The following is a 27,158-nucleotide window of genomic DNA, read 5'->3' on the forward strand; positions in this document are numbered from 1 at the left end:
CTCCAGCATTATCAAATGTATCACTGTGTTCATGTTGTGTCACATCACATCACAAACCTACTTTTTGCACCACTCCACTGTTTATGTCATCATACACAAATAACCATTACTTCTGTGCCACTTATCTTGTACAATATTATTTATTTTTACAGTGCTGTATATTTTTACTGTGCAATAGTTTACAGACTGTATTTTATTATTCATATTTTTCTCACATGCAGTTCAAAATCTACTGTGAAACTGAACCATTCTTCACAAGGCAATATTTTTTTATACTCTTTGGTATATAATGTACATAGCCTCTAGTTAAATTTTTTTTGTCTGTTTTTATTATCTATTTATTCTACTTGTTCTTTTATCTACCTCTCCTTTTTATTCTTGCTGATGTAACAAGTGAATTTCCTCAGCGTGAGATCAATCTTATCTGATCTTATCTTATCTTATCTCATCTCATAAATGCTACTGGACACATTCTCATTGGTAAGCTTCTTCTCCATCAATAGTCAATAGCAAATGCTTTTTAAAAAATAATAACTGAAGAAATGTATTTAACACTATAAAACACACAAAAATTAACATATAAATTATAATCTAAATATCATTTCATATAAATAGAATATAAATCAAATTTATTTTGTAGCCTAGTTATTAGTGGTGTCTAATGTTGGCCTACAGTGGGCCATGTTTCATGAACTGTTACATAGCTCAGAATCTCCTAATAGTCCAAAGCACAACTTGAAAAATTATTCAAAATAAATTGTGAATACGTATAAAAACAACACCATCCCAAAACAAGTGCAACTGAAACAAACAAACAACGAAAACCCCTAAAACGAAGCCTCGCCTTCACCTCATGTGGATGTGAACAGCCAAACGTCAGCGGGGATGATTTGTGTAGTGTGCGTGCGTATGCGCGTGCATGTGCGCGCGAGCGAGACCAGAAGGCGTAGCTGCATCAAAAGGGGGTCGAAATGGGAGGAGGAAGGAGGGCAGAAGGAGAGAAGTGAGGAGGGGAGCGGAGGTAAGGGGAGGGGAAGTGTTGTCGGTCCATGACATGAATGAACCATGTTCGGTAACGGAGGCTTAGCTCTCCCGGTTTGTTCCTTTCTCCTGTTACACCTCCCGGTTCTCCCGCTAACGAACAACTGGCCCGTTAAGGTAAATAGCTCGCAGAAAAGCTGCTTGTTCACCTCTCAAAGCTGTGTGCATTAGCAGAATGGTTAGAAGTTATGAACGGGGACTGGGTCGTCTGCTCACAAGTCTGTCACTTTGATTCTGCCTTGCGTATCGTCAAGGGCACTGTCTAGTTTTCACCTTAAATTAATTCTTGGAGTCGTTTTTCAATTCGGCTAAGATATAATTAACCCAGCAGCGATAATGTCTGAATTAAACTTCAGTCCCTAGAGTAGTTCGGGCTTCGGAAAGCCATTTAACCACAGAGTAATTGTGAAGGTAAGCTAACTGTTACCAAATGCGGGAATGTCACTGTTTCCTTCGGCGAACCTCCTCGAAAAGTTGATACTTTCTTGATGTAACGCCAGTGGGATGCTCGGGTGCATGTTGCGTCAAGGAATGGACGGTAACGACTCGTAAAACGGCTGTCTAAGATGTGTTTACATCAGGTAATAGACAAGGCAGTAGTGAAATGACATAAATAATGTAAAAATAGTGTTTGGTGGACCCTGTGTCCAAACCAATTATAACGTTAAGAACCAGGTTCCAGCTACTCTAATTTGGCCCAAACTCCATCGAACGAACGTGACCTGTGCTGATGTCCGGGTTACAACAAGGCTGAAAAACTTTCCAAGGGGGGGGGGGGGGGGTTCAGTGTTTGGACTAACACATTGCTTACCACATTCTACTAGTTTGTTTATGACGGTGTAGCCAAAAACAGCAGCTTTGTTGAACTTGACCATTTCGTCCATTGGCTGTACCAGAAGCAAGGCTTGCTACTATATGCATATTTTATCATTCAGACAGATGGTTGTAAATGCAAATCATGCAAATAACAAGTTTTCAAACTGGCGAAGAACCTTCTGTGTTATTTGTGTGTTGTCTTCTCACTCAAACTTTTCACATTACATTATATATGTTTTTCCTCTTCACTCTCTTCTGTACCAGTATAACACAATTAGATGAGCTGCCACCCTGAGGAAACTCTGTGAGTGCTTCTGTCAGCAATCATGGCCAACATTTTTTTCAGTCATAGTTTTCTTCCACATTCAATGCTTCACTGTCATATTTATCCTCACTAATCCCTCCTAAAGGCAGTATTTTAAACAGCATAGCTCTTTGTTGCAGGAAAAATCAATTTGTCATTCTTCTTGTGGCCGAGTGATTCAGCCATTCAATCTGTCAATTGAATATTCGCTATCAGGAATCAATCATGTGACTCCAGTCTCATAGATTGAAGGATATAGTTCATCTCTGCCTTAACATTGGAAAGCTACGTCTTTGACCATTTGGCTACACTGTTCACTGTGGACTAAATGACCAGCTAGCTGATTGACAGACTAATGGACTGATGCCTGACCAAAAGGCTCACACAGTCTGATTGTTTGCCTGAGTAAAGAAGACAACATGGTGACAGCCAGCAGCCAGCCAGCCAATCAGGGTGAAACTCTAAACAGATGCATTACCAAAGGCTGTGCAAACAATTGTTTGCAGACACTTTTTCTCAGCTGTGGTAACCACCAGCACTCCCAGTTCTTCCTCTAAAGCATAAACAGTGCTTGGTTTCCATGGACATGAATGATCTGAACAGTAATGCCCCAGAGATAGCTGATAAAATGTCACATTTTTTTGTCTGGTTAGTGCTCGTTTATCATTCAGTCTATTCATTCCTGCCAATTAAAGAAAAAAAGCTAGTGAACTTAAAAGAGGTTTGGGTTTCTGGATGTAAAGATCAATTTTGTGGATGAAGTTGACTGCACATAAAATTGATGGCAACAGTAAAAAAGGAAAATTGTGTAGAGCACACAACAACTGGCATGACATCTGAAATGCTTTTTTGGCGAAGACTGTTGAAAGACATTGTCTTCCAACAGTACTAAAGCACTCTTTGCACATTATTACACACAAACGAAATGCACCATAGCAACAGTGGAGTAATGCTTTCTATTTAAAGGTTTGAATTTATGGTGGTAACATTGCTTAGTTTGAAATAGCTGGCGTTATTTTTCCTATCAAGATGTGGAGAGATGAATTGGTTAATTCAGCTGCATGAACACTTTATGCAGGTAACAGCTGTTTGCACTGAACAGAGCTTCTGAGGTATATTGGGCAACAGACCAGGCATGCTATGTAATGTAGGAGCCACACTCACTCAATCCTGTGTCTATAATCAAAGAATATATCTTACATGAAATACATTTCAGAGTCATCAACATTTTCACATGTGTAGTCATGATCTTGCACTTGGACTGCAGTGCTTTTGTTGGTTAAGTCAAAATGGACTTCATATTGGAGCCTGACCAATAATTCTTCTGGCCAACAATGATACCAATATTTGAGATGAAAAATCTTGTAACGATGAATTAGAATTTTTTTTCAAGTTAAACACGTTATTAAAGAACAGTGAGTAAGATAAATACCGAGCCAGACATTTTACAGTTGAAAAATCTACTCATCAGTGCTGTCTGGTGCACAAACTATGTAATGGTGACAGTTTTTTAATGACATTGAACGTATCCTCTCATCATTTCTACATATATATGCAGCAATATCCACCTTTTTGTTACGAGATATTATTGACTTATCGATCATGCTGATATTGGCTGGACTGTACCAATACCTCCAGCTTGTTCTGAAACCTGCTGCTGGATTCAAAGTGACATATATATATGTGTATGTTGTAAATGCAGACATACCTAATAGGCTGCTCAACAGCTGTAGTGAAATTACACAGAAATCCTCTCTGTGATACATTTAACAGGTTTTCTTATCAGAGCTTCCTCTGCCATACCACATCACCACATCATAATTGGATCGCAAGCCCCAAAACCTCACTCTGGGAAGAGGTGTAGCAGGCTTTTTGTACATACACCTCTTCTACATAGGATGTTTCCAATCCAACAGCCTATTCACGCAGGTAATCTCCAGGCTTTATTTAGTCACTGAACCATGACTATTCGCTGGCACTTTTGCGATGTGTGTGTGTTGGTTAAGGGATTAAAAAAAATACCACCTAACTTGAGAGCTGACTTGAAGCAAATCACATCCCTCTGACACAAAACAAACCGAATTTCCACTAGCTCATTGGCAGATTTATGTTACCCTACTTTCATGTCCAGATGGTGCCCAAACACAGGGTCTTGATTTACTCCTGGATATACGGATATGGGTCCAGAACCTGCTATTAACATCTTGCTTAAAAAATGCTAATGCTTGCTATTTGAAATTTCAGCACTGATTCTCGTGATTAACCTCCTCTACATACTCACACTGAGGAAGACAGAGATGTTTGACTGACGACACAGTGAGCCGGTTTGTGTGTGCAGCTTTTACACGAGTGGCTGTCAGTTTAGTAACCATCCCAAAAAGTGAAAAGTTGTCATGTCCAGTGTAAGGTTGCTTGGTGAATCATTTCTGAGAACAGCAGGTTGTTTCCTCAAACCTGTACAGAGTAAATGATTTCTAGGTCCATTATCTGTGTTAGTCTTTATAATTACACTGAATATTCAGATGAACAATGAATATTCAAAACAGTGAACATTTATCTAGTTAGCGATTAGACGATTTCATCAAATAGACGTAACTCAGCCTAAACAAGCACTGAAACTGCTGTCTCACTGAATGTAAACAAAGCCAATGTTTAGAACGGATGGGAGGTTTTTCTCTCAGGAACACATTTTTGTGATCAACATCTTAGTAAATTCATTTATATTGATAGCCAAATGTGTTGGGCATAATTTGACTGAGTGTGCAGCAACCACTATTGTACTATGGTCCATGATGGGTAGGGCAGGGTGATAAAGTTAAAAAAAAAAAAAAAGTATGTATATGTATATGTGTGTGTGTGTGTGTGGGGGGGGGGGGGGGGTATATTTTTTCAAAATATTCAAGATTCCACATTTTTTATCTAGATTTTTGTTGTTTTTCAGTAAACTAAAAACAGACATAATTCAGATAAGCATTTTCCTTATTAAAATGGAAAAAATGAATGAGACTGGATCAACTAATCAGACTATGCGTGCAATAACAGTTGTTCATTTTTTTTTTTTTACATATAACTATATACATGAATACAGCACATGATAGTATTGTAAACTATTTCATTGAGCTTGTTTTGGTGAAATTCTGTGAGTGATTTAAGACCCTTTTAATAAGCAAACATACCACTCATCTACATCGTGTAGATGAGTGTCTTGAGTGGATTTGGGCTTGTTTTACAGAGAGCTTAGCAGCTGTTTATCCCTGCATCGTAACATTTATAGTTTAAATCTTGATTTTACAGGCGAAATAGTACACCTATGTTATGTAGTTATTAGTTAATCACCTTTTCTTCTTTCCACACTGAAAACAAATAGATGTCAAACCCAAACTTAGACTCTTCCAGAATCTTCACTTTGCTGCAAAGTTGTACTTAGCTGAGACAGAAATATAATATCTATTTGACCTCATGTGCAGGTTCAGTAGAATGTGTTACTGCTAAACACGTGGTAACTATTCACTACACCTGCGACACAAGCATACTACGGAGACCTTCTAGTGTAGTGATCAGCAGGTGGAACTTTTAGAGGGTTAGAGTTAGCTTGCGTTTGCCGGGGGAATTAATGGTTCAACTAAACTAAGATTTCTAATTTGGAGCTATCCAACAGTGCATCCACCCCATCACATGGAGGCTCACACAGTAAATGTGTCCTATGTTCATGTGTATGTGTATGTGCCTGTGTCTGTGTATGTGGTGTGTGTCTGCCAGGACAGAAGTGAAGGGAGGGTGGAGCAGCATAACATCCATCTACAGTCCCAGAGCTTTGGAAGTCAGAATGTCAAAGACACGAGCAACAAGGTACTGTAGTCACACACTCACACACTTTTTAATGTCTGGATGAAGATCATCATTCAGCTAGGTCATGGTACTAAGGCAGCTGTAGCAACTATAAACACAAGCTGTAGTCCCTCAATGTTACACACAAGAGAGAAAACTACGGATAAGTTGAGGAGTCTTGCAGCCTGAGGATCAAAGCTGACTAATTTGTGTCAGACTGTAATTAATCTGTGCGACTCCTCATCTTTGCAGATAAGGCCATTTCAACCTCTTGCCAGCGGCATAAGACCTACAAGCACTGCCAATTACATGCTTCTGTTTAGGTTGAGGTTATAGTTGGTTAACATTAAGGACAACACGCAGCGGCTGCATACCTATTGCTGTCAATGCAAGGCCACACATCGGTGGCTGCAAGATATTATCATTGCGGGTTTTTATCATCTCAGAGCATTTTGTCGTCAGACTCATGATGGCTGATTAACATTCAGCATGATTTTGGTTACTCTTTCTAACTCCAGCCCCAAAACTTCAATTTGATGTTGCACCTCCACCCAATGGAAATTACATGCTTGATTGGCTTGTTATTTCTGACTGATGTTCTGTCTATATTTTCTCACAGGAGGAGGTGTTTCAGTGGTGGGGGGAGTGGTCCAGTTGGTCTTCTTGTTCCAGAAGCTGTGGAGGAGGAGTGAGGAGTCAGGAAAGACACTGTCTCATACAGAGGTAGTGTGTTAAAAACAGCAATGTAGTTGCCAAACATTACATTTTGTTTCTTACTGAGGGCCACATTAAAATTGGGTGCAAGCTTAGATGCAAGTGCGTCCTTGGGGTGCAAGTGCATGTGACTGTGATCCACTAATTAAAACACCTGTAGTAGTTCAAACCAGGCACAGCTTGGAGGCTGATGTCATTATAAGAAAGAGGAATGAGGAATCAACAGGTGGAGATGGGACTGCAACAATGGTCAATCACAGGAGCATTCATCCCCTTTAAAAGCAGCAGGATTGGACCAGAAGGTATACTGGCATGGCATATAATATACCATGCCAGATAATATATAGTATATCACCCAAATATCTTGTCAGCTGTAGACTGTCCTTTTTTGAGTTGAATGTCTGTTTCATTTAAATTGAGTGGTAAGCCTGCCTATATAATGAGGCAGCATGTTTCCTTACAATCTGCCTGTTCTTTTGTTATTCAAGCCATTAAAAAGGTTATGTTATGGTCATGGTTTCCTGGGCAGTGCCACCTCTGAACATACTACGACATGTGACTGCACGTAGAGTTTGGATTTAGCTTAAAATAGAAATGCCATCCTGAACTCCATCAAAGCTGTTAGGACAGCTGCTATCCTAAATTATTTCATTGTTGAACTTGGAATCTGTGTCTAACAGCTTATTGGTCTGGTGTGTAGAAGAGCACCAGTCCTCCATTCCTGGTAGATCCAGACCAACCCTGTCACCATGTCACCATGGAGATTTAAATAATACTTACTGCTGTATGACATCATTAATAAGACTCTGACTTATGTGGTTGTTATGATTGCCTCAGCCACATTAAAATGTGTGTGTTCTAGCAGTAAAACTGTGTAACCAACTGAAACAGACAACCCTGCCTTACATGTTAATGCTGGATGTCAAAATGACATGTCAAAATGAGCACCAAAAAAAGCGTTGTGCCATCTTTATTGGATAAACTGGTCCCCAGCTCCCTACCTCAGCATAGGCGGGTTTGTTTAGAGCTAGGAAATGACCAAACAAGGCACAAGTGGACTATCCACCCATTGCTTTGCGTTGCAGTTGGGTTTTGCTGGCTGTATTCAATATTCAGTTTTCAGAATGCAAGATGCAATTTGATGCTTAAAAAGAAAAAACAGCTTGGGTATTTGATGCTTTGTGATGTCTTGTACACATAGTGTATGTATAGACACAAAGGAAACAAATGTAAAGTTCTGCATGCAGCAGTAACACACTATGGGAGGGTGAGTAGGCCATATACAGCGGTTAGGTGGAGCGTTGACAGAATGTGTGTTTGTAGCCAATAGCCATCTTGTTACCTTTGACCTCCCCCTGTCAGACTTGCGGAAGTTTCTGTCAACAAAGATTAACGCCACGCTGCCCTCACTGTTGGCCTTCTCTCTCCTCCCCCCTTCCCATCCTCCCCCTGTCTTTCTCCTGTCTTTGTTCCTCTCCTTCCCATTTATCCTCTTATATCTGCCCCCCTTCACTCCTCTTTCCATTTGTTACCCCTGTACCCTCTCTCCATTTCTTTTTTCCACACTCTTCTTCTCCTCTTCCTCCCTACCCCCTTCACCTCCTCCCCTTTTGCGTCTCCTCCTGCTCTTTCTCTCTCTCTCCTTTTCCTCTCTTCCTCTACCCTCATCACCTTCTACCAATTAGATGTGACACTCTCACATAGTGACCTCCCGCTCACCTCTTCCTGCTGTCTCTCCTACTTTACCGTCTAAAAAGTGTAGGAGGATGGGCTGAAGAAAGAGAGACACAGATAGACAGAGGAGGTGTGTGTGTGTGTGTGTGTGTGTGTGTGTGTGTGTGTGTGTGGGGTGCTGTTAACATGGTAATGAAAGACAGATGCATTAAGGCCATGCTGGAGTTCTCTAGGTCCTTCCCAGCACGCACGCACACACACACACACACACACACACACACACACACACACACACACTCACACAGAATTAGAATCGTGTTAACCATGAACTGCAGCACTCTTAGACAGATTTTCCTCATTACAACTGTTGCAGACACATTTAGCATGTTTCACACTTTTGCAAACTTGTATAGTCCTGAGAGCCTTGAGATGTCTTTTCCATCACCAGGTTTGCAGTGAATGAAGAGGTCCTTACTCTACTGTTGAAAAACACATTCAATTTGTTACTGTCAGCCAGTTTTGATCATATTTCATCTTTCTTCTCATGACATGAATGTCTGTACCTACTAGTATACCACTGTATACTAGCAGTTATACCTTTTTACTGAAGCAAATATGAATTTTATGATTCAGTAGGCCCATGGTACCTCACCCATATCATCATATCCATTAGCTTGTATCATTCATTTTGTTAGTTTTGCAGTATGAGTGAACACAAAATGTGTTATTTGGAAAATCGCTTTTTGACTTTTCTGTCCAGCTTTTAACCAAAAATATGCCAAAAAAAAAAAAAAAAAAAAAAAAAATTTTTAATGATAATGATAATAGGTTTCTCTCTATAAACACCTGCCTGCTGTAAAGATATGTACATTGGAGCTGTGGAGTCTAAAGGGGAAATGTGTGGTGTGTGTCAAGACTCAAGTCTATGTAGAGTTTTACAGTAACTATAGCAGAATGGTAATGATAACAAAAGTACTGTAGAGTAGAGATTGTGTCCCGATTGATGTCGACATTTTTTACAGTATACCTCTTAAGGTCTGAGTGGCATCATCTTTTTTACATTAAGGTAACTCAAGGAACTACTTAAAGGTGGCAAAAAGCAGCCTTAAGTGAAAGAGGGGCTTCTCACTTGGAAAAAATAGACGGCTCTCTGAAGTGGAGAAACATTCACCTCAACAAATAGCAATAATATAGCTATAGCTGAAATGGCAAAAAAAAATTGAGCAAGTTAGTTTGTTTGTATATAAAATGTGAGACAGTAAAGGGGATAGCATTTTCATTACTCAGCATCAAGCACTTTGACTGTGTTGTGTGAATTTGTGCCAAGTGTCTGAGTGTGCATAAGTACTGTTTGCTCATAGTGGCAGCTGCTGTAGCTACTAATTACAGAAACAAACTCACTTTTCATTATGAGCACGAAATGTCAGTGAATCACTGTTAATTCCACAAAGAAACAGGAATGGGTGAGATGTCACGGAAGCTGTGTGTGGGCATAATAGAATGTGTACCAGAGGAAAAGTTTCAGAAAGAGGTGTGGATGATCGCATTTCTTTCTCCCTTCTTCTTCTTACATTTCCAGGTGCCCACTAAGCTTTGGCTCTTCAACTGTAATGCAGTGAAATTATTGCTATGATGGATTAATTTACTAATCTTGATACAGCTTCCCATGGACCCACACCTTACTTGACTACTTGTTAACAAATACACAACTGGGGAAGAAATGTCCAAAGTGCTTCAGTTTTTGACCAGAAAGGACAGAACATAAAACAGTAACACTGTCACTGCCTGTTCATGCCAGGCCAGATTGAGTTGACACAGGCCATCAAGAGACTAGACGTAGACTTAGACTTAGACAGTTGTCTCAATTACAGCAAGAGTACTTCATATTAAACATAAGATATTTTTGTACATGTACACATATTGTATTATTTGTTGCACCTTTTGTGTCGTCCATGTAACACAGTACATTAACCATACTGTATTTTCTATTGTATCCTGTCTCTGTCTCAGGCTGTCCACCACACAGAATGTAAACAGCTCATATTGTGTTGGCTCTCCTAAACAGTACCAGCTCTGTCCAAACCAGGTATGATACTATGTTGAAATTGATACTGTGCTAATTAATTCTCTGTCTTAACTTTAGAATACAGAGGCTCGCTGGAAGAAATTAGTAACACACTAAAAAATCTTTAAGCTGCAAGTGTCCTTTTCTCTGTGTGTGTGTGTGTGTGTGTGTGTGTGTGTGTGTGTGTGTGTGTGTGTGTGTGTGTGTGTGGTGTGTTTTTCAGTCCTGTCCCAGCCCTAGTGTTAGCTTCAAACAGCACCAGTGTTCCCAGTTCAACTCAAAAGCCTTCGGACGAAGATACTACCAGTGGATCCCTCTTTACCCAGGTACTGTATAATCAATCCATCAGTCATTCTTCTGTACGTCTGCCTGTTTGTCCATTCAGATATCAATCTCTAGCACAGTCAAAGGAGACCACAGTGCCTTGTTATGACCCCTCTCCGTACTCTTCTAGCCGTCTAATCAGGATGTTAATATTCACAACTTGCATGGTGTCCTTTCTTGAATAAATGAATATAAATTGTGGCAAAAGTGTCAATGGGGTGTACTCTGATAATTGTTGAGTTTGAATGTTTACATGAAGTATTTAAGTCTCACTAAGTCCAATGAATGTGAAAGACTCAGTCCTCCACCTTCAGTTAAAGCTGCACTACAACTTTACACTGAAGCAATCCCAAATGATACAATTAATGGAATTTTGTAGACTTCATTACATAGAAATCCTATATTGTTATTTCAATAACGTAAACATCTTTTTAAATATATAATTTCCTGTGTAGCTGATTACATCAGCATCTCCAATAAGCCATGTGACCTGCAGTGTACAACCATCAGTGGTGAACGACAGCTGCTAGTTCCTGCCCATGATGGTACCTTCTGCCGTGATACCAAATACCATGGAGTCTGTATAGAGGGATTATGTCAGGTACCCCAACAAGAAAATGTTGTGATACCTTCATTTTTTTGTGTAAAAATTACTAATATGTATTAAATGTCATTTAAAGCAAATGTTTCTTGTTGAAGAGAACAGTTCACTGGCTGCATGGACAATCGAACCCTCTTAAGTGTTTTTATTTCTCTTCTCCTGCAGCCTGTAGGCTGTGATGGGGAATTGTACAGCAGTAAGACAGTAGACAGATGTGGAGTATGTGGCGGCAACGGGACGTCATGCCAGCGCATCTCTGGATCATACAGGAAGGCACTCACACAGTTAGGTAACACACACACAAACACACATGTAGACAGATGTGCATGCAAGTATCATTTATGTATGCTTCTATTTAAAGTCAAGTTATCAGCCGTTGAATTTGATTTCACTTCTGTAACTATGCTGCATAGGTTGGATCCATATTCTTTTTTGAAGAAACAGTTATAGAGGCCTTCAGGAGACCTCTCTCCAAATTTCACTGTAATTAACGTTTATGACATGTTTCTTGCAGAATGTCTGTACTGAAACCCTGAAACTGGTGGAATGACTGTCATACTTTCACAACCACATGTGCAAATTACACTTGTACTTTTAGCTGTGAATGTATTTCTTTAGGGTGATTCTTTAAGCATCAGTTCACTGAAATTGTGTCAGCTATTTTAAGATGTACTCTTTTTTTTATTTAGTTCAATACATCTTTTTAGACATTTTAGTCTCATCTTAGTCAAAGGAAACATTCTAGTTTAAGTCAAAACCTAGAATGAGCATTTTAATCAAACGAGTGCACTACCTGTTATAAAATGAGCCTGTTCAGAACAGACCTGCTTGCTCAGAGAGTACCCACATTTCACAGACCCACAAGACATAAAAGATTATGTAGATTTTAGGTATTACAAATGTCAAAATATGCAATCGCAAAAAAAAAAAAAAAAGATTTTAGACAAACTTTAGCAGTACTTGTGGGAGATACTGAAAGAAAAGCTCTACCATAGAAATCTGATTCTAAGAAGTTTTCATCCAGATGTAATGATGTAATGCTTTATCATTAAAACACATACACTCACACACACATTCACAGGCAATATGTTAATACCGCAACAAGGTTGAGGTTAGTAATTTTAAAAACAGATATCACACAGTATAACAGTAACAGGAGTGGGGAAGCTAGCATACATCTCAAATTGTGCAGCCATCAAGGTATGGAAAAATCTGTAAAAAGTGATGTGAATCTCACTGGACCAACACACAATGTGTTGTTCTTGTGTGCATTCAGATGCTGGAAATGTTTGCATATCCAGTGATAGACTTCTGACAAGCACGTCTCTGATTTCACAAGCTCGGAGAAATCTTGACTGTTAAAGGAAGATAGGTTTGTGTGTCATCAACGTAACAGTGATACATTGTGTTACGCTTTTTGAAGATTTGACCCAGGGGCTGCAAGTAAACACAAACCAAGAGTGACCCAAGTAATGATCCCTGTGGAACATCGTATTTGACAATACAGCTGGAAGACGTAGTGTTATTGTATGGAATGTGTTGTGTTCCATTACTCAGGTATGGATGGAACCAAGAAAGTGCCAGGCATTTTCTCAAGATATTGTAGGAGGATGTCGTGATCCACTGTGTCAAAGCAGCACTTAAATCTACTAACAGCTTTACGGAAAAAAGATCAGAGTCCATTAAAAGTAATAGGTCATTGCTTACCTTAGTGCAGTGTTTGGGTCTGAAACTAGTCTGAAACTCATCAAGAAGGTCATTACTGGATACATGAACAGAGAACTGGCTGGCGACCACCTTTTCTAACCTGGACCTGAAGGGGAGATTTGAGATCAATCTATAATTGTTGGTATTTTGTGGGTCTTTTTAATAAGGTTTGAACCACAGCTGTTTTAAGGCAGTGGGAAGATACCAGAACTGAGGGATTTATTGATGATGTTGAGAAGAGGGTTTGTTATTGCGATGAATAGGTCTTTTATGAGGTTGCCAGGAATGGGATCAAGGACACGTGTGGTTGGTTTTGAGCTAGAGACAATTTGGGAGAGAGTGTCTGAATTGACTTAATCAAACTAAAAGCAATGGCTGGTAGTTTGGTGATCAGTATGAAAAAGAAGTAGAGGGTGGGAGGGATCAGAGGAGAGGAACACTGCTAACCAGTAATATGGTTCTGATTAGCTCAATCTTAGCAGTAAAGTAGTTGTTAAAAACCTCAGCTGGAAACCTGGAAACCGGTGTGGATGAGGTTGTTTTAGTGAACTTATTAATGGAATTAAATAATAGTGTTTGCCGAGAAAATCGAAGGACAGACAGACAGAGAAACAAACAGACAGAGTTTTCTTCCATTTTAGTTAGACTTAAGAAATCTACTTTCAATTAAGAGTTCATCCAATCGACTTCATGCTAAAAGACCTGGGGCCTCATTTATAAAACATTGCGTAGAATCCATACTAAAAGTGTGCGTACGCCCAAAAGCTGAAAATGGCGTACGCCAAAAAATATTCGGATTTATAAAACGTGCGTACTCACACCTGCACGCAATTTTCCCTTTATAAATCACACTCCACCTGGAAGATTGCGCAGGTGGATTCACCTCACATCCCGCCTCCGACACACCCACATTTTACCATGAATGGTCAATGCAAAGTACCTCATGAATGTCTTTGCATATAAATATGCCTGCTGATCAATGGCGTTTTACGTTCGATCATGGCAGAGAAAAGAAAAAGAAATTTTACGGAGACTGAAATCGAGGTGCTTGTGGGTGAGGTGGAGGCCAGAAAGGATATTTTGTTTGGTGGTCACAGTAGTGGCGTCACGAATACAATAAAAAAAAAAAAAAAAAAAAAAAAAGAGTGGCGGCACATCGTCACCGCAGTGAATAGTTCCAGTGCCACAGAGCGATCTGTGGCAGAAATTACAGATCCCTACACTACTGTGCGTCAAGATGAATGAGTCATGTGCTGACCCAGGCCACCGTGCCACTACATTCGTCAAGATCATGTCCGAGGTACAAATAATTTGTACATTGAGTGAATGCACATTTTTTCGATTCACATAAGCAAATTCATCTTCACTCTGAGCCCTTATAGCAATGTGAGTGCAGTCAATTGCGTCGATTATATTTGGGAAACCGGACATTGCTGCAAATATCCCAGACCTAAGGACACAATTTAACTGAATTATATCATACCCAAAAGGGGCTTTAGACAGACAATGTAACATTATATAATATTAATCATATCAAACACTTACCTGTCGGCTAATTCCCACTGAAAGGAGCCAGTCGCCAGAAACCCCAGAGTGGTCAGCACCTGGATATGCGCCGGGATGGCGCGGTTCCGGCGGGTGGGTCTATCTAACACTGGGCCCAGTTCAGCACATAGATCCAACAGCACCGCTCTAGGGAATCTAAATCGGCTTATTAGCCAGTCATCATCATGGGCCAGGGAATCTCCGTGGTCCCTAAAACTTCTCTCCATCCTGATCCTACCATTTGCGTGATCTTCCAGCAGTGCCAGCACATCCATTGTGCAGCATTACGCACGAGTGTCACCGCACTATTTATATGCTTACTCAGCAAATTGAATGATTGTTACACACCTTGTCAGAATTACTACTAATCCATCAGTGCCGTCCACCGCTCTGTATCATTTGAAGATGGAAGTATGATATATGAACATTGTGCATACAGTAGTAGGCCTAACGGCTCATTAAAGGAACACATCTATAACACTGCAGACTTGGGTGTTTATGATTACGCGGGTCTATAAGTCTGATATGTGATGACATTAAATGTATGAGATCAATCTGGCTTCAATTCACCACCTCACCATCTGCACCGCCAGTTCCCCCGTCTCCAAAATGTTCGTACGCAAGCATCAAAGTTGGCGTACCGGTGCGCACATTCTCACGCTAAGTTTATTTTTGTAAATCACAACCTTTGCGTAGGAAGTTGCGTACGCAACTTTCAAGCCCCGTTTTGTGCGTAAGCAAGTTTTATAAATGAGGCCCCTGGTGCTGAAAATTAGCCATCCTCAAAACCCATTGGCTACCGTCTACAATGATTTAGCCTCTGGGGACAACGGCCAATGTTTAGGGGCTCCCAGCGTAACCATTGAATACGACATTTAGAAAAATTAATAATTGACAGATATCTACATGTGAATGCAGATAATTTAAAAACAGCTAATAAAAAGCCAAACTGTCATCAGACAAGCCAGCGAGTCAGACCGTACCTTCTGCCTCTTTTACCCTCTGCACAGACTGCTTACCTGCAAGCAACCAAAGCTCACTCAAACGTGATTGGTCAATACTACTCAGACTACAAGCAGAAACCAGATCACTTTCATATGCAGATATCTGTTTAATACAAAATGTGTCATTTAGAATGCTGCTCTGCAGAGGGTGTCTGGTCTGATATTATTAATGTAAGCAACACATGCAAACATGAAACATGTTGTGACTTGGATAATTATAATGAACCAGCACCATCGAGGGCCTCAAATGTTTGTCTGACTGTTAGAGAGCTGGTGATGTAATTCTGTAATGTTTGGGCCTTAGTGGTAATGTTGGATTAGTCTTTTACAGACTGTTATGTTCATAAGGGTTCATTAAGAGTTTGACACGAAGGAGCTACGGATTCTTTTTAAATTCATATTTTCACCTTGTACCCTATTTTTGTGTCAACAATATTGTGTGGAGATTTAGTCAGTTATTACTTTAATTGTTGTTTCGTCTGTGTCTCGTCTACCCATGTAGAACATATTGGTTTGACTTGTCCAGATTTTGACTTCTATGTCAGTATAACTGGAGTGAATAAAACTTTTAGAAACATTTTTAGAAAACAGTTTCAATTGAACTGTCCCAGCAAAATCTATCTTTTATTTCATTCAGTATGCAATTTTATTACAGTGCTCCGTGATGAGAGCTCACAACGGACAGTCATGCCAGTGCTTAAAGTCAGTGTTTTTGTCCTCAGGCTACGTGTTCATCACCAACATCCCGGCTGGAGCTTCTGACATTCAGATCATAGAGAGGCATAAGACTGAGAACATCCTCGGTGAGAACCTACAACTTTTTAAGGTCAATAAACTGAGTATGAAATCAACATGTTGACTAAATCAACATTTAAAGCACAAGACTAGCATGTTTTTTTTATTCTTCTTGCTTAACTATGAATATTTTGGTAATTGGTCTTTCCAAAACTAGAACCATTAACTATATTGTAGTTAGTGCTACCTTGAAAATTACTAATCTTTCTGTAGGTTTTTGGGTTCTTGCCCTGTTGTGAATTTCACTGCCTTAGTCCCTCCCCCTGACGTTTCCTCTCCAATCTAGCCCTATCAGATGAAGGTGGTCATTTCTTCTTCAACGGGAACACTGTCTTTGACAATCCTCAAAACTTCCGTGTGGCAGGAACAGTGTTTAAGTACAGACGTCCAAGCAATGTATTCTCTGATGGCCTGGAGTACATCATTGCCCAGGGACCAACGCTTCAGGGCCTGAATGTTATGGTAGTACACACACACACACACACACACACACACACACACACACACACACACACACACGGAGCACAAGTCCATTATTTGTGTCTCATTTTACTATAGTAAAGGGCTGATATCTGTCCAAGTATGATATAGTTAATCTGTGATTTTCTCTTTGAACATGAAGTACTACAACCTGAATGGGAAGCTCCCACACATCACCTACGAGTACACCATCCCCTCCCCGTCTCATGACATCACACCTGCGGAGGGCATCACCACAGGCCCCACCCACTCACAACTTAACCTCACCTATAATGAGGTAAATGAGGATGTCAGAGGGGATCAACTTAGAGCGATGAATCACAGCAGAGGGAGTGTGATACCTGTCCATCACTACAGCACCCAGCTGGGAGCTGATGGCCAGTCAGATGTCCGGCTGCAGGAAGAAGAGGAGGAGGAGGAGGAAGTAGTGTGGGAGATCAGGACACCCAGCCCTCCACCGCCGCCTGCCATCTTGGTCTACAGACCGGCTGATGTCACCAGTCATGTATTCAGCCATAATGACGTTGAGGAGCGGGGACCTCCAGTGCCATCTGGCTACCGTGAGTCAGAGATTGATCTGACCTCTAATAATTGGGATGTTTTGATTTTTAAAATTGATAAAATGGTTGTGCATAGAACCTGCCAGTGTCTGTGCAAAATGATTAGTCAGTTAATTAGTCAGCTGATGGGTTAAAATATAAGAAATTGCTTAAAATCAACCGTTAGATTGTTGGTAGAATTAAAAATGCTCTATATTATTACAAGACACAGGATTTTTTGTTGGCAACAGGACTGAAGGGTGGCAGTGTCTGTTTGTCATTCTGTCCATCTGTACAACACTTCCAGAGCAAGATATCTTGACTGCTGGCCCCTACCACTGCTTTTGAAAATTAGGCTTTGTGCGCACTTTGCCTAATTATATAATATATATTTCATGTATCTCTCTGGTAAAACTGACAAACTATGCAATGGAGACACTGTTTCTAAATAAAGTCAAATATATCTGTATTGCAGTTTCTTATTAATTATTGGCTGTTAGCCAACATGATATATCTATGATAAGCTAATATGGCTGATGTATTGTCCCAGCTGATTTATCAGTCTGGCCTTAATGCCTTCCAGGCCATTTACTGCAGAAAGCTGGTTTAATTGTCCATTTGACAGATTTGGAAAGTTAGAAAAATTGTCCTTATGGATGCTTTCAGAAACAAATCAGATTTAGACTGTCCAAACTCTCCAGTTATTATGGATTATATTACTGGCCTTTAGATGAGCAAAATTGTTCTGTCCGGCCTCTTAGCGTTGTGGTTTTTTCTGTCTGTCATTAATATACTGTATTGATCTTTTTGACTCAGTGCCTTTGTTTGTTTTTCTGTTCATTAAGGAAGTTCCTCGAACTCCATTGACGAACCTTCCACTGCTGATGACAACGCTCTGCTGCTCTCTTTCCCAGGTAGGAAAGACAAATGAAGCTTTTCCCAGTTGAGTTTTTAAATACTTGGAGAAAAATAATACATTGACCTAAAATGCTTGTGTTCATTATTCTATGATACACAAGGCAAATGCAGTGACAATGGGGATGAGACATTTTACCAAAAATATTTACAGACATTTTATCATCATACTTTTAGCATGTTTATTTAGATTATAACTTCTAACTAAATGAGTAGGACTTCTTACTCCTAAACGGTGTGTGATAGGCTTCAGTATGGCACACAAAGGGATTGGATAGGATGGGAAATGGCTTGAAAGACACTATTCAAGCATAGTGTATAGACTCAGCAGGTCCAAGCAACTCCAGTGTACTCTTCTTTTGCTGTACACTGACCTCTGACCTCCGGAAGAAGAAAGAAGAAAAGAGACTATAAAAATTATATTTCAACAGAAAAACTAAACTATTAGTTTAGTTAAACAACTATTACAAAAGAAAATCCTTTTTTTTTTCAATTGTAACAGATTTTGTAAAATGTGTATGTTGAGCTTATTATGAATAGTATCCTTCATTATTTTGATGATAATAATAATAATAATCCTTTTCACTGGTATGTATCAGTTCATGTAAAAAATGTCAAACAATATTCATTTGTTTCGGTCCACTCATAGGCAGTCAGAGTGTTCATTCTGCAGCCTTGCCAGAAGCCGCCCCCTACCTGCTGCTGGAGGATTTACATTACAACCAGACACACTCGAACACACACTTCCTCACACAGTCAAACACGCACTCTGTTAAACACACACTTAAGGATCCACAGTCACCAGTAGAAACACATGTGGAAACGTTGTCTGACACAGACCCACAGTTGGAAATACACTCAGACATGCACACAGTTACTGACACACACTCTGTTGCACACACAGAAACAGACACTGGCACACACTCTGACACACACACAGCCATCTTGGTCCAGCTGCAACAGGTGTCTGCAGTCCAGGCAGCCAACACAGAGAGGTATGAGGGAACAGCTGTTGAACAGATATTTGCTGGAGGGTCACTGTAATGCTACAAGATTGAATTCACTACATATTTATGTCATATATTGTTCAACGGCTGGACTCTTTAGCACTTGTTGTGATCTACTCTCATTTTCCTGATTATCATTCATTTACTCTGTGCTTACAGTATACTTATAGTATATAAGGAGAAATACTTATGTAATAGTACACGTACATTATATATTCATATTAGACATTTCATGTTAAAAATTATTAAGATCAGTCCTGTGATCTTATCTAAACCATAGAGGTTTTCCTTCAGGTTTAAGTGTTGGGTTTTTGGTTTTTTTTTTCATTCCTTTTCTCCTGTCAGTTTAACAACTGTTACATTTATGGTTTTTATAAAATGGGGAACTGGAAAATATCAGGCATACCTGTCTCTGTTTCTGTCTTTCTCTAGCAATGACTTTGATGTGGGTCTGGACCCAGATATCAGTCTGGCTGACATGTATCGCTGGAAGGTTTCTGCTTATGCTCCATGCAGCTCAACCTGTACAACAGGTAGACACGTGCACAACATATGATAATAGACACATTTATTCTATTTTCTTGATAATGCAGCTTGTGAAAGTTGTTCTACCAAGGCTATAGAAAGTACTAGTGTCTGAGTAGGTGGTACTGTCGGTGTCCATTAACATTGCAAATCAGGACATGTCACTTTATTACCAGTTATCTCACTGTTGAAACTGACATATGTATTCTGGATGTTAAATTGATTACTATTGTTAGAAAATGGGGGACAGTTTGAACACATCGGTCTTTTTCTTTGCTAAATGTCCCTTGTATTTGTGTGATAATGCACAATGAGGTGTAATAACATAGAAACACAAAAAGCTACACACATTTTGTACCGCACATGGTTTGGATGTTGTTGATCTTTGTCAACACTATGTGTCACTGTGACACTGTGTGTCCCTGTATGTTGGCAGGTATTACCACCAGCTACGCCCTTTGTGTACGGTACGATGGCACTGAAGTCGATGACAGTTACTGTGACTCTCTGACCAGACCTGAGCCCACACATGAGTTTTGCACTGGAAAGGAATGTCCTCCAAGGTACTGCTCCTACTGATTTAACCTGCTGACTGACTGGTTTGTTAAACTAAAACTCTGATGTGAAATTCTGGAGACTTGGCCACAGTTTCATTTGCCAGTGGCAGTTAAAGTGGGAGTTAAAGTTATCTACTGACTTAATGATGTGATATATCCACATGATCATATCTTTGAATCTACTAAGATCTTAAACATAACACTATGTTAACAAAATATGGTAAAGCCAAACAGATTATTCTCTGGATTTTCAAAGCATATGCAGAAGAAGGAATGACATCTCATCTGTGACTGAAAGGTCTCGTTCATCAGACGTCCCTGAATCTGTATTACATTTCACTGAAGACCTTACCATCTGCACCATCTCACCACTCTCTCCTCAGATGGGAGACCAGTGGTTGGAGTGAGTGCTCACGAACCTGCGGTGAAGGCGTTCAGTATCGCACCGTGCGCTGCTGGAAGATGCTGTCGCCAGGTCTCGACTCCTCTGTCTACGATTCATTGTGTCTGTCACATGACCTTCACAAACCAGCCAATCGAAAGGTCTGCCTTGGCCAGAGCTGCGGACCCCAGTGGGAGGTGTCTGAGTGGTCAGAGGTAATACAGGAAGCCACAGTGCAATGTTTCTGATAGAGGAATGTGTAGTGGTATTGTCAACATTAACAGCTAGTATTTTTGTGCTAACAAAATTTACATTTTGATACTGTTTAGAAGTTTGTCTTGAAATCTGAAATTGGTGTGGTCAAAGCAGCAAAGGATCAAAGGCTTCAATATCAGTATCAAAACATTTCCATATAATTTCATCCAAAATCTCCACTGAGCACTCCTCATTAACAGAAACAAACAAAACAACCTTCCACATATTACAGAAACTTTTTTCAGGCGCTAAAATAAAACCTTTTTTATTTTTAAGCTGAAACTAAACTGGAATTTAAAATCTAAGACATAATACTGAAAAATAAAATCAATGAATCCCTCCATTCATTCATTTTTGAGTGGGAAAGCCGAGTAGCCTAAATGTCTTCAAAGACTTCCCTGCTCCACCTGGAGGGCCTTTAATCCCTCCACCACATGCTGGGTCTGCCCTGGTGTGTCTTCTCAGTTGGGTGTTCCCTGGATATCAACAAAGGGAGGCAGCTAGGAGGCATCCTCACTAGGCGTTCACACTGCCTCAGCTGGTTTCTCTCAGTTTTAAGGAGCAGTAATGTGATACTCAGGCTCCACAGGGCTGCAAAACACCACACCTCATTGTAGCTTGTGGTGATAGGTGAGGTTTAAAGAACAACCAACTCAGACAGACGATACTTTCAAACACAGCAACATGAAATGTTACTGATACCAAAAATGAAATACATCAGCGAAAATGTTTGATAAGTCATGTCTGACTGGACTGCTCATGTATTCCTAATGTGCAACTTCATGGTCCCCTGTTCGTATGTACTATTAGTAACAGGTGGCTGATGAATTCTTTTTCCTGAGTTAAGAGTTGCTAATATGGACAGCTGTGTGTTTGTCACTGTGTTAGTGTTCAGCACGTTGTGGCTCCCGGGGTCTCCGGAGTCGGGAGGTTCGTTGCTCCATGGAAATGAGTCTATGTAACAAGTCCTCTCAGCCAATAGAAAGTCAGGAATGTGAAGGCCCGCCCTGTGACAGAAGATGGACAGTTTCTGACTGGGGACCTGTGAGTGTAACAACACACACACAGCCTCAACACAGCAGCACACACCAGACCAGACCTTTGAACACGTCTCATGCAATATTTTGTGAATTAATGAAAATGAACGTTTCATTTTTACAATTCATTTAAAACTAACTGTGTATGTGCCAGTGCTCAGGTTTGTGTGGAGAGGGAAGGATGGTGCGCGCAGTGATGTGCCGATCGTCAGGTGGGGTCGTGATGTCAGAGGAGCAGTGTGACCAATCACTGCGCCCACTGGCCATCTATCCCTGTGGTGACAGAGATTGTGCCCCCCACTGGGTTGAACAGGAATGGCAACAGGTAAACGTTTAAAGAACCAGTCCATAACTGTGAGAGGTCTTAAGAGGTGTATCTCTTTAAGATAAACACTATCAAAGTCAACCTCAACACGTACATGTAAAATATATATGTATGTGTGTATATAAAATTCTATATACATATCTAATTTTTGTGTTTGTCTCTGTGTTTGTTGTGCATGTGTGTGTCAGTGTAATGCTACTTGTGGCCGCGGTGTGCGTCAGCGTCAGGTGGTGTGTGCTGGGTTGGAAGGCGGTGTGTTCAAAGAGTTTCCAGACAGCAGCTGTGACCAAACCAACAAACCAGAGACCAGCTCCTCCTGCTTCCAGAGACCCTGTTCCAAATGGTTCACCACATCCTGGTCGCAGGTACCTGTCTGTCTGTCTGTCTGTCCGTGTGCCTACCTACTGATGCATCAACCAGCCATTATACAACTATAGTGATCTCATGTCAGGGTTGGCTAATTGTATAAATTGTGTCTGTGTGTGATCTCCATACTTTTTATTAAGTCTTGTTTTGTAGGTCCAGCTGTATTTGAACTCTCTGTAGGTCTGATCCTCAACAATATGTAGAGAAAACTGAAAAGTCCTTTCCCCTCATGCCCCCTCAGTGCAGCAAGACCTGTGGGAGTGGCGTCCAGGTTCGAGAGGTGAAGTGTTACCAGGGGGAGGAGCTGGTAACCAGGGGCCACAGCTGCGACTCTGCCCTCAAGCCAGAAGCCAGACAGAGCTGCGAAATCCAGAGCTGTCCAACGGATGCACCAGGTACGAAAACAAACCCACTGTGCGCATTTACTGTAGGTGATGCAATATTTCAGCACACTTTCAGCTCCATCAGTGGAGGATAAATTAACTCGTAAATGCGTCACTGTGAGAAAGTGCTTTTCCTGCTGTGCCCTGAAGAATCCCGTGGAGCATTTAGACTTTTTCAACATATTTCAGACACTTTGTGTATTTTGTGTGTTTATTCAGCAGCAGCCCCGGCAGCATCCATAGCAGTAGATGACTCCTGTCAAGACAAACCAACAGCCAACTGTGCCCTGGTCCTAAAGGTGAAACTGTGTTCCCATTGGTACTACAGAAAGGCCTGCTGCCAGTCCTGTAAGGCACCGAGACCCTGAAGTCTTAACTGTAACCTCTCACCTCAGCCCCTTCACACAAACCACTGGTACCAAAGGTCACATTACATTTATATTGGTGCTACACAAGAGCCTGCTGCTAGCAATGTAAGGCCTTACGACATTCATTTTAACCATGTTACTCTTCACTCTGTCACTGTTGTCAAAGGTCAACCTGTGGTCACTGTCTTTACCTCCTTCCTCTCAATGTTATCCCTTTAATCTTGTTTGATCGCACCTAAAATTGCTCCTTAAAGTAAATCTGTTTTTGTATGTAGTAGTACCATCACTACTAAAGATAACCTGTCAAAATTACTCCTAGTAGAGTCATTAGTAAAATAATTTTGCAGACAAGTATAGTTCCTGCTCTGCAGCAAGATTTTACAACTGGAGGATTGTCTAAAGTATGAAAAGCACAAAACAGCTCTGAACCGTGTTCCTGACACAAGGTCCAAGGCTTTAGCCCAGTCTGTCTGTGACGGAGGCTCTGACCATTGAACCAGTGTGCTACTCAATCTATTCTCTGACAACCTCCCCCCCTGCAATGTGAAGACAGACTAGCTTTAGGACACACAGGGCTCTCTGTTCATCTCTCTCCTCAACTGCAAAATAGAAGGAGCAAACCAGTCTTTGACAAATGTCCTTCCTGTGTTCTTTATTTGTTCTTTCCTCTCGTCCTTCTCATTGTCAGACTCTCCATTTTAAACCACCATCCGTCCCTGTGTCCATCACTGCGAGTAACTTAATTAAGTAATCCCATTTCAGTGATACTCCCTATAGTAAATATCTATAATCTATCCATTCCCTCACCTTTTCTTATGGTGCTATGTCCCACTACAGAAGGTGTATCCAAAGCACATGAGAGCCCTAAGGCAGCTTGTTACTGTGGCAGCAGACAAGGACAGACTGGACCAGGGAACGAATGCGACTGAGCCCCTTCAGCCTTGGTCCAGTCCTGTTATACATATGTACCACTGGTGCCATGCTGATATGTAACTATGCTCGTTTTTCTGCCGTTCAAAACAGGAATTTACACAATACTAAGCCGAGACAACACAGCCTACTGCCCTGGACTGACTAACGTAACAGAGTTACTACCACCTTCACTGTTGTCACTTGCTTCCTTGTCAACACAGTTCCAAAAATACTCCTTGCATCTTCATTGTGAGGACTGATCCACATCACAGCTCCATTTTGCCTACAAAACAGTAAACTGCAGCATTTCTCCCAGAAAGGAAGTCTATTAATACATCGAGCGGACACTCGAAATGAACTTGCATGTAGCAACTGAAACCTCGCTTATTTGTTTCATAGTTGAAGGTAATTATACGAAGTGCAAAGAGTGGCAGACTAAAGAGGTCAAAAGACGTTTGTTTTTAATTACATTGATCAAAAATCGATGCAGCAGAACCAGAGATATTGTCATACGTATGATATCATCATGCATTGAGTCATTAGTTATTGTCTGAGAATTGGGTGTGCTATGCTAGTAGCGGCTAATGTAGCCTGGAGCCTCTAGCCTGCAGCAGAGATGAGGAGCAGCTACAGAGGTCTGTGACGCTCACTTCTTTCTGACACCCCCAGATTGTTTTCATTTTCAAATTTGTGGTCTTGAGCAACCAACCACCATTGACTCAAGTGACATCACATGAGAACATTTTCACACAGCTCCCCCTGGAGACACAAAAGGCTTTCTACTCTACAGCTGTTTTCACATATGCAGCAGTCCTCACCAACAACTGTAGACAGACTTTGATGTGTTTCCCTGTAACATTTTGGAGTGAACATATCGTACAATATGCTTGTTTGGTGACTTACCCAGAGTGAGATGACAATGTTGATATACAGCGCCTATAAAATGTATCATCCCCTTACAAGTTTTAGTATTAAACATTAAATCACAGTGAATTCCATCATTGACTTCATACTGCAAAGTTTTCTTGAATCCATCCCCTGACTGGTGCTTGGCAGTCACCATCTCACAGACTTGCTTGGAATATGTTTGAGTCTTCATGGTGAAGATTTTGCCATAATACCAGCTAACCATACATACACGTTTAATTATCCTACAATCAGCTGAAACCCATTGGCTACATTCACATGATCTCCATTTCACTGATTATATGACTTTTAAAAAGAATTGGCTGCACCAGTGATTATTTAGGTTTTTCCTTATTAAAGGGGGGCTACATATGCAATCCATTATTCTTAGTATAGTTTTTTATATATATATATATATATAAATTTTGGTCACTTTTCAGAGAATACTTTTCAGTTGGAAATAAAACTATTTTTTATCTGTGTCAAACAACAAAACAAATTAAATCCACTGTGATCTGATATTGTAAAACAGTAAAACACAAAATAAGGGGGTGAGTACATATTATCAGCACTGTCATTAGCATCTCTGTGTTCAGAGATGATCAGGGCGTTAGGATGTTTAGCCTAGCTTAGCACAAAGACTGGAAGCAGTGAGAAACTGCTAGCATATCTAAATCCTTTAAAAGTAAAAACAAATCGTGAAAAACTGCTCAGCTGTTTACACATTTCATTGACACACGTGGAACAAGAAGCAATTACGCACTGGAACTATTTCTTGATCAACAGCTGCCAAGTGCTTTGGCTAGAGGTAACATGTGTGGACTAACGCTCTCATTAGGTTATGCATAACTAATAATACCATGAAGAAAAGCCAGCTGACTCTTAGATGCACCTTAGGTTAGCTTACAGACAGTAAGACAGTATCAACTATCAGCTAAACTTATAGTAAGACAGCCAGTTGTTTCAGAGTACTTCTGAGGAATTGTGCTCATGGAGCAGAAGTAGGATGTGTAGAAGTCAATGCAAGTGCTGTGAACAGTAGCGCCTCCAGGTGCAGTCCCGTCTGAGCACCGTGTTACACTCCTGTAGACCGCTAAGATGTGGCAGTTTAACAATGAACTACATGAAAATACGTCACTGGAGGCGATGCCTTGAAAACAGAATAGTACAAACAGCTGAAGAGCATGAGTGTGGTAGTATACCAACATGGCAGCCAGTGAAAACTCATCTATCCATTACACTGTGTACACTCGACTGTCACTGTCAGTCTCACTGTTGTTTACCTGTTGTTGCCCACAGAGCTGCTGTTGTTTTTGCTTACTGTATCACACATAAAGATTAAAGGTCAGCTGTTTTTGACGAGCAACTGTGTCTGGCTTCTGATTGCTGCTGCTCGGTGACAAACACTGAACTGACCTCAGCATGTAGCACAGGAGGCAAACCCGCACCACGCAGAGAACGAAGAGTTCTTCAAGAGGTCCTTCTAAGAATATGGAGCGAGAAGATTGAATAACAAGGTACAGACCTGGAAACCAAGCAACTGATCAAATTCGAGGCAAAATGCTCCAACTTCAATGGTTACCAGCTTAACCATGGTAATTCAAGCTGGGGTTGTATGGGAAGCAAATAGCAGAGATACAGTCTATAGTCTATATGTTCTTTTAAATGAAAGCCCTTAGCAGAGGTGCACCGTGGGTACTAATTACACTACCACCTGAGACATGACCTGGTTCCTCAGCTGTGAGTATGTGAGAGCGTCATAATTGACCATTGTGTTGTTTAG

At 40.6% G+C, this 27,158-nt stretch overlaps 1 protein-coding gene across 1 annotated transcript; it reads left to right on the top strand.

Moving 5' to 3' along the window:
• The first annotated feature begins 1,040 nt into the window (after positions 1-1,040).
• Positions 1,041-26,729, top strand: LOC143328805 (ADAMTS-like protein 2). The gene is made up of 20 exons (XM_076744137.1): positions 1,041-1,158; positions 5,921-6,010; positions 6,609-6,712; positions 10,388-10,463; positions 10,666-10,768; positions 11,222-11,367; positions 11,533-11,656; positions 16,346-16,426; positions 16,705-16,880; positions 17,041-17,458; positions 18,283-18,351; positions 19,002-19,347; positions 19,792-19,892; positions 20,321-20,447; positions 20,825-21,038; positions 21,967-22,122; positions 22,270-22,440; positions 22,629-22,805; positions 23,048-23,201; positions 23,409-26,729. Exons 1-20 carry the CDS (start codon positions 1,066-1,068, stop codon positions 23,555-23,557), a joined length of 3,075 nt encoding a protein of 1,024 aa, XP_076600252.1. The 5' UTR covers positions 1,041-1,065; the 3' UTR covers positions 23,558-26,729.
• Positions 26,730-27,158: the final 429 nt, after the last annotated feature.

Source organism: Chaetodon auriga, chromosome 12 (assembly GCF_051107435.1).
Source record: "Chaetodon auriga isolate fChaAug3 chromosome 12, fChaAug3.hap1, whole genome shotgun sequence".
Taxonomy (NCBI): Eukaryota; Metazoa; Chordata; class Actinopteri; order Chaetodontiformes; family Chaetodontidae; genus Chaetodon; species Chaetodon auriga.